At 32.8% G+C, this 17,765-nt stretch overlaps 1 protein-coding gene across 5 annotated transcripts in view; it reads right to left on the bottom strand.

Moving 5' to 3' along the window:
- Positions 1-17,765, bottom strand: part of enc (R3H domain containing protein encore) — a 208,844-nt gene that overhangs the window by 148,910 nt on the left and 42,169 nt on the right. For all 5 annotated transcript variants that reach the window (XR_015038915.1, XM_085809124.1, XM_085809123.1 and 2 more), the window contains exon 4: positions 684-780. Coding sequence is in view for 4 of the 5 variants with exons in the window: in XM_085809124.1 (XP_085665250.1) it covers positions 684-780 (97 nt within the window). In the remaining variant the exon portion in view is untranslated. The remainder of the gene's footprint in view (positions 1-683; positions 781-17,765) is intronic.

Below are 17,765 nucleotides of genomic sequence, written 5' to 3'. Positions count from 1 at the left end.
ATTAAAGATTACTCATATTATTACACTGATGAAAGATTAAATTTTGTGTTATACAGTACACAAAATTCTCTAATCCGGACGTCCATTATCCAGAATGATCTATAATCCGGACCTCAAAGCCACAAACTTACGCATGCACGTAAAGCCAGTAAAGTGTTTACCAATGCGCACTTCCAATAGTGAAAAAAGTCACAGAAAACATTATTGAAAACGAAAAATTTTTTATTGACAAGTTAGTCGGTATTCTCGACACAGCAATTACATGACTTGAACAGTGGAACTTTGTAACTGAACAAGAAATTATGTCTGTTTATAGAATTAAAGAGAAAGTATTAGCACAAAAAACAAAGCAACTTAAACAACTTACATTGATAGAAATGTTTACTAAAGTAAACAAATAAATATTAAGTTTTTTTTTTTTTTTAATTTTGATATCTTTTAGACTTTAGATCATGATTGCTCTTTATTTCATAAATTATGGTTTCATATTTTTAATTGTATTATTTCTGCATGCCATCTTACAAGATTTAAATTGATGACCTATAATCCGGAAAAACCCCTAATTCGGAACCGCCGAAGTCCTGATGAGTCTGGATTACGGACTTTGTACTGTAATGAAATTTGACAAATTTTTATATATGCATAATATTACAAAATTTCTAATATAAAAAAAGTTCACACACCTCTGGATAATCCTGAAGCAGAAGAACTCTCTGTACTCCCTTGTGAACTACTCTGATTCCCTAAACGGATCTTATTGGTAGCACCTTTAGATAGAGTCTAGAAAAAGAAAACTACTTTAAAAACTATACCTAAAACACACTTGAAAAACATATAATACTCAAATTAGTTTAACACTACATCCAATACAACTTTATATAAGGAGGTAGAAATTTAATAAAAATTTTGTCAGAAAACTTTCCCGGAAGTGAGTATTGAAAAAACTTGTTATTTCGTGCATCAGAATTCCACAATATAACTTTTAAATCTTATCAGCTGCTTTGAATACAGTTTGCCACTAAGTATTTATTACTATTATGACTGAAAAGCTTCTTAATATTTCAAAATTTGAGAAAATAAAAATACTTGCATGTAAATTTAAATCTTCATCATCAATTCCAAGCTATCTTTCATAAGAAGCAGCAGTTTCAATTCTTCTTTAGACAGATATCTTAAAGGAAAAAATTGAACTTCTTTGGCCAAATTACATCACAAGATTTACGGTCAATGATTAAAAAAAAATAGGGTCTTCAGATATTTTTTATTTAACTTTATTATAAATTTACCACACATTACGATTTTCCTTATGCATTTTTTAAAGTAAAATATTATAAAATGTAAAACAAAAAGTGAAATATCCTTGAATATGTTCACTAATAGCACTATAAGCAATCCAATATTACAGGCAGATACATACAATCCAGTGACAACTTGTACGTTTACAGCAGTTCAATCTCGTGACATACAACTGACATACCAAAATCGCTATACCACATCAGAGACAATAAACAAATTGCAAGGATTGGATTTAGATTTCTTAGAATATGGCAAAGCCCATGAAGGCTACTTGCCTTGAAGCTATGCCTTTGTGGATGACTTTCAAAGGAAATTGGCTCATATTTACATCATACATTATAAGGTATTTTCTCCCTCATCATCACATGCCTAACTGGGTAGCATGTCTGGCTGGTAATCGGGAGGTGTGGCATTTATAACCCAGCAAGAAAAAAAAGAAGAAAAAAAAGAAACTCTAATGACTCTATAAGCGGCACCTGATTGAACTAAAAAGTTGTTATAGATAATAATTCGTCACTACCAAGATTTGGAGACTGGATTACTTCCACCCCAGTCACCCTTTAAGGGGGGGAGTACGTAAGGAATTTTCTCCCTCCTTACCATGTGCCTCTGTGGTTTAATTGGATGGGATGGCATGGCTGGTGATTGGGACATCTGGTATTTGAATCCCAGTAACAGAGCACATTTTTCATGTCTCCTGCTTTAAAAAACCTAATGACTTTACAACGTGGAATATACACCACGAAAACAACTATGCAGCCATTCCATTTGCCAGTATTTGAACTCAAATCAAAGAATCAATGTTCAGCAGTTCACTTAACAACTAATGGGACCTACAAGAGTTATTGCAGTATATGCTTTGTGCAGTCTATCTCCCACAAGGTAGACAAACTATAATGACAACACAGTGACTGATGTACACTTAGTCACTGTGTTAAATTAATTAAAGCCCATCACCAGAAAATATGCGATTAAAGCCTGTCACCAGAATTAAAATCACAGCTGCAAATATGTGTGGCATGCCAGGTATCTTTCAAAGTGTCTACCAATCACTATTTTTTCCCTTATGCAGTTATCATTAAATAGAATTATGACATCCAGAAGAATATTCATCATTAAAATGACTTTTTATTTCCTATGCTCATCATACTATGCTTCCGCACTCACATTTCACATTTCTGTATTACAAAAACTGTTACTTTTCTTAAAGTCATGACCATCTTTCATGTCACACCTTCTATATGCTGATATGTAACAATAGATACTTAAGTGTTGTATTCACACAGAAGATCAAGATGAATGCCTTGATGGTTAGAAAGAAGATATAGACATGGCCAATTAATACACTTCTTTATACTTAGCATGACAGTCCAACAGCCCTGAAAATATACATGGCTAAAATATTGCTACACAAATGCCTAGTTTTCCATAATTATACGCACAGACTTACATATTCATAGCCCTACAACAGGTGATTAAAAATAACTGTGGACAAGACAATAACTGTACAGAGGCTAGTGTGAGAAGAACAAAGTACAGAGGCTAGTTAGTGTGAGAAGGACAAAGGTTATGATATTCACAGGGTGGCCACTCAAAGAGGAGAATGAAATTCCCTGACTTTCCCAGATTTTCCAGGTGTGTTTCAAGAAAATTTCAGGCTATTCGCATAGGCTCTGCTGAGCATAAATTAATTATGGTAACACTTGAAAACACAAAAATTTGTCAATTACATGTGACTTTATACAGTAGACGCCCGTTTTTACGAACTCGTAGGGACTACGAAAACAGTTCGTTAAATCGAGAGTTCGTAATTTAGAAAGGCATCGGAAATTGTTAGTATTTCACATTTTAATGTTTTCGAGACAGGTTAGTGATACTATTCCATGCTTTTATTTATGTATTAGGAATTATCTTTAATAGTATTACTACTTAATAAATGATATCCATTCTATTAAAAAAACAAGAAATATAAAATATTTGTGAAACGTACCTTTATTAAGTCATCGACAACAAAATAATCACTTATCTTTGTCTGTTTTAAAACAACAGATTGTACAATGCAAGACTCCATCTCCTCTATATTTGTTAGCATTTCACAATTATCACTGGCCTCAAAAAATCGTCTAAGTTCTGACAAGTATTCAGCAGCTTGTTTTAAAGTCGGTCTTGGTGTTATTTCATTTTCTTCTTCTTCTTCTTCTGGATCTGAAAGTCTCTGATTCTCGTTGATTATGCTGCTAATAATATCGTGATCCGATATTTCCTCCGTGCATATGACATTAGAATCCACATTTAAAAAATCCTCGAATGAAAGTTCTGGCAACTGTGGATTTCTACGGCGAAGTTCATGCATGAGAACCTCATCTTCGTCGTGAGATCTATTGTCATGGATTTCTTCAGTTACGTCTGTTTCTTTAATAAAACCTGCATGTCGAAAGGCTTTAGAAATTGTTTCATCTAAAACATCATTCCATGCACTGATTGATAAATGCATTGCACCAAGAATATCAATCTGATAAGGCTGTTCCCTTTCCAAGCCAAGGATTACTCTTTGCAAGAGCACTGTCTTATATTTTCGCTTGAAACTATTGATTATCCCCTGATCCATTGGCTGTAAAACTGCAGTTGCATTTGGTGGGAGATATTCCACACGGATTGCCTGAAGCCCAGTGACTTCCATGTGTGCAGTACAATTGTCCACGATTAGGAGAAATTTGCGCTTCTCTGCTGGAAAACGGTTATCTAAATCTCTCAACCATTTTTCGTAGATGTTGCCAGTCATCCAGGCCTTATTATTAGCATAATATGCAGCAGGAATCTTCTGAACATTTTTGAAACACCTTGGTTTCAGATATTTTCCAATAAAGAGCAGAGGCAATTTTTGTGACCCAGTCATGTTGGCTGGAATCAAAACTGTAAGTCTCTCTTTAGCTTTATTACCTCCAACACATTTATCTCCTTTGTAAGCTAATGTTCTTTCTGGCAAAATCTTAAAAAACAAAGCCGTTTCGTCCGCATTATAAACGTCATCTGCAGCGTATTCAGAAAGAAGCAATTTCAACTTTTCTTCTTTCCATTCATTTGCTGATGACGTGTCTACTGCTGCACTTTCACCACACACTTTCTGGAAACTCAAACCATTCCGAAATTTAAATTTCTGTAACCAACCATCCAATGCTTTAAAATCTTTGATGTTTAATTTGGAAGCAAAAAAGTGTGCTTGTTCTTTAAGTACATTTCCATCAATTGGAATGTTTAAGCTTCTCATCTTTCGAAACCAAACAAGCAAAGCCCTTTCCAAATTTGGTGTTTTGATTCTCGAAAATGGGTCCACATTCATCGCTTCCGTTTTTAGCTCCAAAGATCTTCTCTCTTGCCTTTAAAATCGTCGATAAACTATTTTTAGGAATTCCATATTTCTGAGCAATTTGTGTCTTGCTTAATATTTTTTCGTCAACTTCTTTTAAAATCTTCTTCTTTATTTCAACTGCTAAACAAATTCGTTTCTTCATTTGCGACATAGCTCTAAGAATCTTACTTAACAAAAACTGGCCCAATCTCCCTCTCGACTAACGAGACTTCACTGATTGAGTTGTCCAGATCAAATGACTATGACATTACAAAAAGCAACAACTCTCTTTAAAAAGCAACCCAAACCCCTTTAACACGAATGGTCTCACCCCCACCCAACAACATCAGGCCGATGCTTCTGAGAGCCTCCCACAACAAACAACACCATAAATTTGTCCTAATTTCAACTCTTCTCCGCCCCCTCCTTCCTTAGTGTACTTCTTCGAATGTTTCGCACTTGCTGCCTCAAAATAGTTGGAGATTTTATTTGACCTTCACACTTCGTCCCAATGAAACACGCAGAAGTATGAAAACTGAGTTCGCAAAAAAGAGATTTTCCTGATTTGTAGTTCGTAAATAAGAGCGCAAAATTACATTACATCTATGGGAGTGTATTTGGGACCATTCGCTAGTTCGCCAAATCGAGAGTGTTCGTAAAAAAGAGGTTCGTAAAAACGAACGTCTACTGTATATATCAATAATCCCCAAAAGCATTACTTTTATAACTAAAATAGGAGTTGTTTTCTCCACTGACAATTGAGATTAGAATCTGCCCAACTGCGATTTAAAAATGTCTCTTCTGCACACAATTTGCAGCTAAAGGAAGAAATAAATCCATTTTATGATATTTTAAAATAAATTCAAGTATTAAAAAATATCTGCACTAAATTTCGTGATGGTATATCATATTACTGCTAGAATTAGTTTCACAAATATGCCAAAGAAAATTGCCTGAAATTTGAAAGTATTATTAACTAATTATAAATAAATTTAGAAGGAAGAAGACACATTGAAAATACGAACAACATTAAACTAAAGTTAATTACTTAAGGATTACAAACTGAATTACAAAAATTGACGGTATTTTGGCAAATTATATACATATATTAATTAAATGGTTAGCATAGATGACTGATTAGTTTTTTTTTTTTTTTTTTTTATTTTACTGCAAAATGACAAAGCATTAAAGCACTTAAGAAAGAAGAAAAGGTTTAAAAGATGTTGTTTTATGCGAGAATGGGGGGAATTTACTTTTGTTCAACAGGCACTGCACATGTGCATATGAATCATCTCTGGATTGTTGACGGTACTGGAAACTTGCTTTGCCTTTCTAAAAGACAATCTGAATGGTGCTGTGAAAATTGGCTCTATGCCAGCTGTCCGAATGACACTTATGCGATACATGATTCACCATGAAAATGATCGCTTCCGACGTTGACGGGAAAATTGCTTTTTTGGAGATCGCAGTATGAAGTTCCCCAACTTTTCCAGATTTTGACTAAAATATTTAAATTCCTTGACTTTTGGTCAATTTTCGAATTCCCTGGCTTTTTCCGGTTTTCCAGGTAGCGCGGCAACCCCGTATTCACATCTGAGTTAAGTATAATAAAGTAAGTTAATTTCTCATTACAGATGCACAATATCACTTTACTGATTTCGACAGTTTTGATTTAGCTCAAATTGGATAAAAGATTTAATTTTTCCTTTTGCCATTATGCAGTGCATTCATTTTGATAACCTGTATGAAGCAAACTTATTATTTGAGGCTTGTATTTCTAGAATTGACACTAGTTAAGACACACTTTGGAGAGATTTGCAGGTTTCGTACACATTTCAAGCAATATAAGTTAAACTAAGAAGTAAAATTAAAATCAGCATGATTTTTAACAGAAGCTTGACTGCTGCCTCCATGGCTGCTTGCTAAGATAGAGAGAACCACTAATCCCAATAGACATAAATGCCTGACGTTGGCACAACTGGTAAGTGTTAAAAGTTAGTTGCACTTTGTGACTGACCTAGTTAGTGTCGTAGATTTGCTGGAGTTGTAACCCAGTTAATAAACAGAATTTAACACCCTGAAGCATCAGAGGTCATAAGTTGTTTTGCACTATTTTAAGTCTCATTAGCTGTAAGGAATAAATTTTATATTACATTTTTGTATCGCACCTCATGCCCACAGTAAGAACTGAGGAAAAGCGAAAAGTTGACTTAACAGGTACAAATAACTACGAACAATAATTGCATAGTTAGATACCTTAGTAATAATAAATTTACATTGCTACAATTTTTTATAATTATTTCTAAAAAATACCCATTAAAACAGCACAAACAATTTACAGCAGTCATAATATTAGATACTGAAACTAAAAATGATAGTAGTACAACCTATACATTCAAAGCTAATAGCAAAATCATACTACAAAATATTTATGTGTATTTTTAATTTGAAAATTTGCAAGCTATTTTAGACAGTTTACATCAAATTCCTTCTCTTTCGTATATTTTCTCAGATTATCGGCTTTAATAAACCACACCAGTCTCTGATTTATCTCTTAATTTGTTAATATTTCAACAAAGAATCTGAAGAATAATTTTCTTTCTCCTCGTGTAATCAATTTCTTCCTCGACAAGTTTCCTCTTCATTTTAGAAATTTCAGATTTAATTCAAGATTTCTATTATTCTACAGAACTGCATGGAAGAAGAAACTGCTGATATCAGTTTGAGATTAAATATGAAATGCTGTAAGGTCATGGGTAATGCCAGAGCCAGTAAGCAGAATTTTTAAAATTTAGTGAGCACAGAGCAACAAAATTTAGGGAGATTTATAAACTTTGCCTTTAAATCTTTCTAAGGTGCAAGGTCTAAAATGCGAAAGAATATTTATCCCAGCTAATTCTGCAAGAGCAAAAGAACAGAAGATTTAAAATAATAATTTAAAAAAACATAGAAAAAAGTATAAATTTAATTTTTAAGAGAAAACTGATATTATCATGACTTGAAAAGCAGTTATCAATGTTGTTATTTTTCTTTTAAAAAAATTACAAATCTCCAAATCAGAAATTTTGTATACAAACTCATCTTGAAATCGACAAAATGTAGACAAGTCACCAAATTTATCAGTGCATATGAAAAAGGGAAAAACTTTGTTTATATAATACTTTACAAACTCTTCACTACCATACTAGAAATAATTTTGAAAGGTTTAAGTTTCAATCACTGCTAGGCTTCGTGCCCAAAAACACTATGTATATTTAGAAGTACAGAAGAATTCAAATGATAATGCATAAAATACATATTTGTCAATGTATCGCCCAAAAATATTCCTACCAAATGTCAATTCATACTCAAAATGACAGTCAGTCAAATTAAGGACATTTTTTCGATTTTGGCTGAAATTAAGGTCTTTTAAGGACCAAAATCTATTTTCAAAAACCTAAGGCATTACTTTTAAGGATCATATGAACCCTGATCTGTTATAAGCAGCTTATGATTTTTAATGTAAAAGAGGAAATAACCAAGTTTTAAAAAATAGACAACTACTACTATGGGTCATTTAAATAGTTCCGCAGTACAGAAACATAAGAAACTTTTAACTGATTCATATAAGCACCATTTTGTTCCGACTTGTTGCCATCTCTTTGGCAGACGAAAAATTCCTTTTTAAAAAAGGCATTGTATTCATTCACAGAGAAGTTAACAACGTGATGTTTGATAGTCTCCAAAGAAGTGTACTTCAGGACATTCAGAGAATTCAGTGAAAAGATCAAAATCTGAGAAGGCACGATCTAATGAATATAGGAGGGTGAAACAAAACTCAATAAGTTTTTGTCTGACATATATTGAAATGTGCGGTCGAGCATTGTCATGATTTATATACATATGAACACCTCGAAAATTGATTGGTTCTGGCCATTTTGCTTTAATTCCTGCTTTTAAAATTACCATCCGTGAGCAATGTTTTCCCAAACAGTTCCCGATTTCTTGGAAAAATTTATAGTACACTAATATTCTGCAGTTCCACCAGATATAAAGCAATACTTTTTTGGGATGCAGCCCCCTTAATGTTACTAAAAGAGATTCTCTTGGATTACTATGACCTTTTTCTTGCTACATAATTGATTAGTAGTTAAATCTCTATTAGCTTTTTGCTATTAGCTTTTAATGTATAGCTTGTACTACTACCATTTTTAGTTTCAGTATCATATATTATAACTGCTGTAAAATGTTTGTGCTGTTTTAATAGATATTTTTTAGAAATAATTTTAAAAAAATTGTAACGATGTAATTGTAACGCTGCAATAATTAGCCATTTTAAAAAAGTAGCTTTTTTTATTTTTTCAGACAAGAATTCTGAGTACCCTATACTTTAACAGAGCAGAATATGCTTGCTCGAATTTTGAGTAAGGTTAGGGTAATTATACTTTTTTTTTTTTTTTTTTTTTTTTGTCAGGCTGGCCTTTAAAAGCTTTGTGGCTGAATCAACAGCCCAGAGAGCTGGGTGCTTGACTTTGTAGTAACACAGAGTAACTATACATCATAGCAGTTTGCATACCGAGTTTTCTTCAAATGATCTTGCACTGTACCCTTTGGAATATTTATTGTCTGATAGGTGCTGAACTGTATAAATTCGAGTTTCTGCTATAGCTTCTTGTAATGGATCCTTGTATACAAAGGATAGTAGTCCAAAGCAAATATCATCTTCGAGGCTAAAATTTCCACACTTCTCAAACGACCTACAAATTGTGCCATCAGAAACAGCACTTTTTCTATATGTTGAACAAATTTTATAACCTGACTAGATTTTCTTTTTCCTTTTCTTAAAATAAAAGAACATAATATGACAAAAATGAACTTTGTATTGTATAAAAATAGAAAACCCAAAGTCTCAGATCCAGACTCAAGACTTTGGCAATCCCAAATTGGGATTTTTCTGGATATAAGATCATCAGTTTAAATTTAGTGAAATGGCATGTAGAATTCATAAAAATTAAGAATATGAAATCATGATTTAAGAAATAATAAAGCATTTATGATCTAAAAGGGAACAAAATTTTTTTAAAAAAGAGCTTAATACTTACCGTATTTGACGGCATATAAGACGCACTTTTTTTCTTAAATTTGGTCTCAAAAAAGTTACCTGCGTCTTATACGTGAAGGTAATTGCATTCAATAATTGTTTATTTGGCTTTTACGAAACGTGAGAACTAAAAGAAACCACGCTATTGAAACTTTTTTTCCTTGTGTGTGGGGCCGTCTAAATAAGGGTGCGTCTTATATGCCGTCAAATACGGTATATGTTTACTTTATTAAACATTTCTTTCAATATAAGTTGTTTAACTTTGTTTTTTTGTGCTAATACTTTCTCTATAAACCTATAAACAGATATAACTTATTGTTCAGTTACTAAGTTCTGTTGTTCAAGTCCTGTAATTGCTGTTTCAAGAATTCTGACTAACTTGTCAATTGAAGTTTTTCTTTTTCAATAACTTCTCTGTCAATTTCTTCACTATCGGTAGCAGTATTTTCTGGATTTAGAACAATACTACAGATTTCGCATATGTTAATTGATTGATGATTGGGGCATTGTCATCGCAATGAAAAACTTCTGTTAACTCTTCTTCTTCTATAAATTCTGCTGCATGGTGCAGCCATGCAAGCTCTAACGCTGGTTCTGGCTTTATGTCAATAACAAATCCTTTATTAATTCAATTAGCAACAAATGTAATCTTTTGGCCTATGAGTATCATTAACAAAATCTATTTTTAGCATATGGAAAGAAATTTTTGTTAAATCTTTCCTCGTCAAGATTTCTTAGCGCATTTAACTTAAATCTGTAATTGCTGCCAAGTGTATGTCAACAGAAAAGGTCATCATACTCGGTTATTCAACTGCTAATATAAAAAAAATTGTTTAGGTATTGCTGCATGAATTATCACTCATGTTCTCATGTATTGATAAACATGCAGTGATGAAAGTAAAATATAACAAATCATGATTTGCCATGTTCGCGCTAAGGACATAAAATATTAGTTGGTGTAAAATCAACAATGTTTCCATGTAGCATGTTTCGGTTTGAGATCTGTACCTAGCAGACATGCAGCTACGGAGTCAAATTATTGATCACACAAATTTATGCTAAAATGGTCATTTCTTCAATAATGAGTTATTTTATTTAGTGCGGAAGTGAGATTAAAAATCGGGACTCTCTGCATGTTTTATAATGAGGGGGGAAATCAAATGCGCATGCTCAGAGCATACCCCCCCCAAAAAAAAAATAATTGGTTGGTGGTGACTTTGAGGTCTGGATTTTAGATCATTCCGGATATTGGACTTTCAGACCTTGAACTTTGTACTGTATTGCAGTGAATAAAAACTTACATCCCAACATATTTTATAATTATGTAACATGAGTAGATTTCAAGAATCGAAAAAAATTAGACATAGCTAGCATTTATACTAAAGCATGTATCGATAAACTTTCAAATTTTTGTGAACTGTTGACAAAGAATACAAAAGAAAAGACAAAATTAAAGCTCCCCAAAATAGAAATGGTTAAATTTAGCAGGAATGCGAAAGGCTGGATCAAGTTTTGGAGCCAGTTCAGTAGAATTCATGATGACGAATCAATTGGTTGTGAATATAAATTTCAGTATCTCATACAATGCATAACAGTTGGCAGTAGAGCCTGAGAAATTGTAGACAACTATCTACCAACTGCTGATAACTATGCAAAAGCCATTGATAGCCTAAAAAACAAGAGCTACTTGTTAAACACTATGTTGGAGAACCTGCTAACATTGGTAGTAAAAAATGCTATGAAAGTGAAAACAAAAATGAACATTATGCAGCTGCATGATAGATTGGAATCACATCTGAGGTCTTTAGATTTTGATTGACAAAATTACTGACAAGTATGCTGCCATGTCATTCCCATTGTTGGTGTAGTAGTCACGTGATTGACTTAATAAATCTGTGTTCGTAATGGCAGCATCATCTACAAACTTAAATTTAATAATATCATATCATGCCCCTTGAATCCAGTACAACAAATATGGCGATGTGGATTAATAACAACAAGCAATGGACTGTATTAAAAATGTGAATTTATTTTCAAGCAAAAAAAAAGTTGCATTGTGAATCCATCAAAAATAAACAGAACATCTACACTCGACTACAAAGCATGAGTAGCCACATGATTTACTTAATAAATCTGCGTTCGAAAATAGCAGCGTCATCGACAAACTTAAATTTAGTAATAACATACCGCAGCCCTTGAAGCACTGCAAGAGCTTCAAAGGAAAAATAGAAAATAACCTGAAAAATTGTACGAAAATATTAGCGACAAAGTATAAAAGAAAAGTTTTAAATAATCAAACTTAACAGTGTAAAAAAGGCTAATGTTCTAAAGAGTTCAAAGTTCATAGTGTTTGACTTGCAAAGGACAGCGTTTAACAATAGGTCTTTTAATTTCTCCATTGGCAGTTCGAATATCCACAACTCGAACTTTGTTATCTGATCCAGGATATACACAAATTATTCTACCCAATTTCCACAAAGAGGTATGTTTTCTTCCTTAATCAGGACTAAGTCATTGACAGACATATTTTTGTGAGATTTCTTCCACTTATTTCGATGTTGTAACTCAGACAGATATTCTAGACTCCATTTTTTCCAAAACGTTTTTAAAATTAGCAGCCTCAATTTCCATTGATCGACAATATTTTTCAATTCTTCTAAATTTTCTTTGGGCAATAATGCGAGACATATACCTATGAGGAAGTGTTCAGGTGTGAGAACACTAATGTCATTTGGATCATCAGATTGTGGAAACAAAGGCCTTGAATTCGTACAGGTCTCAACCTGTGTTACCCAGGTTGTGAATTTGGGTACAAGTCAAGATCACTGCTCCCACTGATATTCGAAGATGATGCTTCATAGATTTTACAGCAGGTTCCCAAAGTCCTCCAAAACCTGGTGCGGCGGGAGGAATGAAATTCCATTTAACATTTTCTGAAGTCAGGAAAGAATGGAGATATTCATTTTTCAGACATAAGAAGAAAGCCTTACATATTTCCTTGCTAGCACCCTTGAATTTGTCCCACAGTCACTAAATATTTCTTTTGGTTTTCCTTTCCTTGATATAAACCGTTTTGATACTTCCACACAAGCCTTAGAAGAAAGATCTTCAACGACTTCAAGATGAACTGCTTGCGTGATAAAACAAACAAAAATGCAAACAAAACACTTGAAAGCCTTTTGCCTACGGCCTGCTCTGTGTTTTATCATGAATGGGCTCGCAAAATCCATCCCGACTTGGAAAAAAAGCTCATGAAGCTGTAACTCTAGACGATGGTAGGTCAGCCATTATTTGTTTTGCAACTTGGGCACGATGTCTGCAGCAAACAACACAATTCTTCTCTTTCGTATATTTTCTCAGATTATCGGCTTTAATAAACCACACCAGTCTCTGATTTATCTCTTAATTTGTTAATATTTCAACAAAGAATCTGAAGAATAATTTTCTTTCTCCTCGTGTAATCAATTTCTTCCTCGACAAGTTTCCTCTTCATTTTAGAAATTTCAGATTTAATTCAAGATTTCTATTATTCTACAGAACTGCATGGAAGAAGAAACTGCTGATATCAGTTTGAGATTAAATATGAAATGCTGTAAGGTCATGGGTAATGCCAGAGCCAGTAAGCAGAATTTTTAAAATTTAGTGAGCACAGAGCAACAAAATTTAGGGAGATTTATAAACTTTGCCTTTAAATCTTTCTAAGGTGCAAGGTCTAAAATGCGAAAGAATATTTATCCCAGCTAATTCTGCAAGAGCAAAAGAACAGAAGATTTAAAATAATAATTTAAAAAAACATAGAAAAAAGTATAAATTTAATTTTTAAGAGAAAACTGATATTATCATGACTTGAAAAGCAGTTATCAATGTTGTTATTTTTCTTTTAAAAAAATTACAAATCTCCAAATCAGAAATTTTGTATACAAACTCATCTTGAAATCGACAAAATGTAGACAAGTCACCAAATTTATCAGTGCATATGAAAAAGGGAAAACTTTGTTTATATAATACTTTACAAACTCTTCACTACCATACTAGAAATAATTTTGAAAGGTTTAAGTTTCAATCACTGCTAGGCTTCGTGCCCAAAAACACTATGTATATTTAGAAGTACAGAAGAATTCAAATGATAATGCATAAAATACATATTTGTCAATGTATCGCCCAAAAATATTCCTACCAAATGTCAATTCATACTCAAAATGACAGTCAGTCAAATTAAGGACATTTTTTCGATTTTGGCTGAAATTAAGGTCTTTTAAGGACCAAAATCTATTTTCAAAAACCTAAGGCATTACTTTTAAGGATCATATGAACCCTGATCTGTTATAAGCAGCTTATGATTTTTAATGTAAAAGAGGAAATAACCAAGTTTTAAAAAATAGACAACTACTACTATGGGTCATTTAAATAGTTCCACAGTACAGAAACATAAGAAACTTTTAACTGATTCATATAAGCACCATTTTGTTCCGACTTGTTGCCATCTCTTTGGCAGACGAAAAATTCCTTTTTAAAAAAGGCATTGTATTCATTCACAGAGAAGTTAACAACGTGATGTTTGATAGTCTCCAAAGAAGTGTACTTCAGGACATTCAGAGAATTCAGTGAAAAGATCAAAATCTGAGAAGGCACGATCTAATGAATATAGGAGGGTGAAACAAAACTCAATAAGTTTTTGTCTGACATATATTGAAATGTGCGGTCGAGCATTGTCATGATTTATATACATATGAACACCTCGAAAATTGATTGGTTCTGGCCATTTTGCTTTAATTCCTGCTTTTAAAATTACCATCCGTGAGCAATGTTTTCCCAAACAGTTCCCGATTTCTTGGAAAAATTTATAGTACACTAATATTCTGCAGTTCCACCAGATATAAAGCAATACTTTTTTGGGATGCAGCCCCCTTAATGTTACTAAAAGAGATTCTCTTGGATTACTATGACCTTTTTCTTGCTACATAATTGATTAGTAGTTAAATCTCTATTAGCTTTTTGCTATTAGCTTTTAATGTATAGCTTGTACTACTACCATTTTTAGTTTCAGTATCATATATTATAACTGCTGTAAAATGTTTGTGCTGTTTTAATAGATATTTTTTAGAAATAATTTTAAAAAAATTGTAACGATGTAATTGTAACGCTGCAATAATTAGCCATTTTAAAAAAGTAGCTTTTTTTATTTTTTCAGACAAGAATTCTGAGTACCCTATACTTTAACAGAGCAGAATATGCTTGCTCGAATTTTGAGTAAGGTTAGGGTAATTATACTTTTTTTTTTTTTTTTTTTTGTCAGGCTGGCCTTTAAAAGCTTTGTGGCTGAATCAACAGCCCAGAGAGCTGGGTGCTTGACTTTGTAGTAACACAGAGTAACTATACATCATAGCAGTTTGCATACCGAGTTTTCTTCAAATGATCTTGCACTGTACCCTTTGGAATATTTATTGTCTGATAGGTGCTGAACTGTATAAATTCGAGTTTCTGCTATAGCTTCTTGTAATGGATCCTTGTATACAAAGGATAGTAGTCCAAAGCAAATATCATCTTCGAGGCTAAAATTTCCACACTTCTCAAACGACCTACAAATTGTGCCATCAGAAACAGCACTTTTTCTATATGTTGAACAAATTTTATAACCTGACTAGATTTTCTTTTTCCTTTTCTTAAAATAAAAGAACATAATATGACAAAAATGAACTTTGTATTGTATAAAAATAGAAAACCCAAAGTCTCAGATCCAGACTCAAGACTTTGGCAATCCCAAATTGGGATTTTTCTGGATATAAGATCATCAGTTTAAATTTAGTGAAATGGCATGTAGAATTCATAAAAATTAAGAATATGAAATCATGATTTAAGAAATAATAAAGCATTTATGATCTAAAAGGGAACAAAATTTTTTTAAAAAAGAGCTTAATACTTACCGTATTTGACGGCATATAAGACGCACTTTTTTTCTTAAATTTGGTCTCAAAAAAGTTACCTGCGTCTTATACGTGAAGGTAATTGCATTCAATAATTGTTTATTTGGCTTTTACGAAACGTGAGAACTAAAAGAAACCACGCTATTGAAACTTTTTTTCCTTGTGTGTGGGGCCGTCTAAATAAGGGTGCGTCTTATATGCCGTCAAATACGGTATATGTTTACTTTATTAAACATTTCTTTCAATATAAGTTGTTTAACTTTGTTTTTTTGTGCTAATACTTTCTCTATAAACCTATAAACAGATATAACTTATTGTTCAGTTACTAAGTTCTGTTGTTCAAGTCCTGTAATTGCTGTTTCAAGAATTCTGACTAACTTGTCAATTGAAGTTTTTCTTTTTCAATAACTTCTCTGTCAATTTCTTCACTATCGGTAGCAGTATTTTCTGGATTTAGAACAATACTACAGATTTCGCATATGTTAATTGATTGATGATTGGGGCATTGTCATCGCAATGAAAAACTTCTGTTAACTCTTCTTCTTCTATAAATTCTGCTGCATGGTGCAGCCATGCAAGCTCTAACGCTGGTTCTGGCTTTATGTCAATAACAAATCCTTTATTAATTCAATTAGCAACAAATGTAATCTTTTGGCCTATGAGTATCATTAACAAAATCTATTTTTAGCATATGGAAAGAAATTTTTGTTAAATCTTTCCTCGTCAAGATTTCTTAGCGCATTTAACTTAAATCTGTAATTGCTGCCAAGTGTATGTCAACAGAAAAGGTCATCATACTCGGTTATTCAACTGCTAATATAAAAAAAATTGTTTAGGTATTGCTGCATGAATTATCACTCATGTTCTCATGTATTGATAAACATGCAGTGATGAAAGTAAAATATAACAAATCATGATTTGCCATGTTCGCGCTAAGGACATAAAATATTAGTTGGTGTAAAATCAACAATGTTTCCATGTAGCATGTTTCGGTTTGAGATCTGTACCTAGCAGACATGCAGCTACGGAGTCAAATTATTGATCACACAAATTTATGCTAAAATGGTCATTTCTTCAATAATGAGTTATTTTATTTAGTGCGGAAGTGAGATTAAAAATCGGGACTCTCTGCATGTTTTATAATGAGGGGGGAAATCAAATGCGCATGCTCAGAGCATACCCCCCCCAAAAAAAAAATAATTGGTTGGTGGTGACTTTGAGGTCTGGATTTTAGATCATTCCGGATATTGGACTTTCAGACCTTGAACTTTGTACTGTATTGCAGTGAATAAAAACTTACATCCCAACATATTTTATAATTATGTAACATGAGTAGATTTCAAGAATCGAAAAAAATTAGACATAGCTAGCATTTATACTAAAGCATGTATCGATAAACTTTCAAATTTTTGTGAACTGTTGACAAAGAATACAAAAGAAAAGACAAAATTAAAGCTCCCCAAAATAGAAATGGTTAAATTTAGCAGGAATGCGAAAGGCTGGATCAAGTTTTGGAGCCAGTTCAGTAGAATTCATGATGACGAATCAATTGGTTGTGAATATAAATTTCAGTATCTCATACAATGCATAACAGTTGGCAGTAGAGCCTGAGAAATTGTAGACAACTATCTACCAACTGCTGATAACTATGCAAAAGCCATTGATAGCCTAAAAAACAAGAGCTACTTGTTAAACACTATGTTGGAGAACCTGCTAACATTGGTAGTAAAAAATGCTATGAAAGTGAAAACAAAAATGAACATTATGCAGCTGCATGATAGATTGGAATCACATCTGAGGTCTTTAGATTTTGATTGACAAAATTACTGACAAGTATGCTGCCATGTCATTCCCATTGTTGGTGTAGTAGTCACGTGATTGACTTAATAAATCTGTGTTCGTAATGGCAGCATCATCTACAAACTTAAATTTAATAATATCATATCATGCCCCTTGAATCCAGTACAACAAATATGGCGATGTGGATTAATAACAACAAGCAATGGACTGTATTAAAAATGTGAATTTATTTTCAAGCAAAAAAAAAGTTGCATTGTGAATCCATCAAAAATAAACAGAACATCTACACTCGACTACAAAGCATGAGTAGCCACAT

Source organism: Stegodyphus dumicola, chromosome X2, assembly GCF_044657685.1.
Source record: "Stegodyphus dumicola isolate Sdum_Otavi_A_Nest chromosome X2, ASM4465768v1".
Taxonomy (NCBI): Eukaryota; Metazoa; Arthropoda; class Arachnida; order Araneae; family Eresidae; genus Stegodyphus; species Stegodyphus dumicola.
Note: the sequence above shows the minus strand (reverse complement) of the source record. Positions and strands in the feature narration are given on the sequence as shown.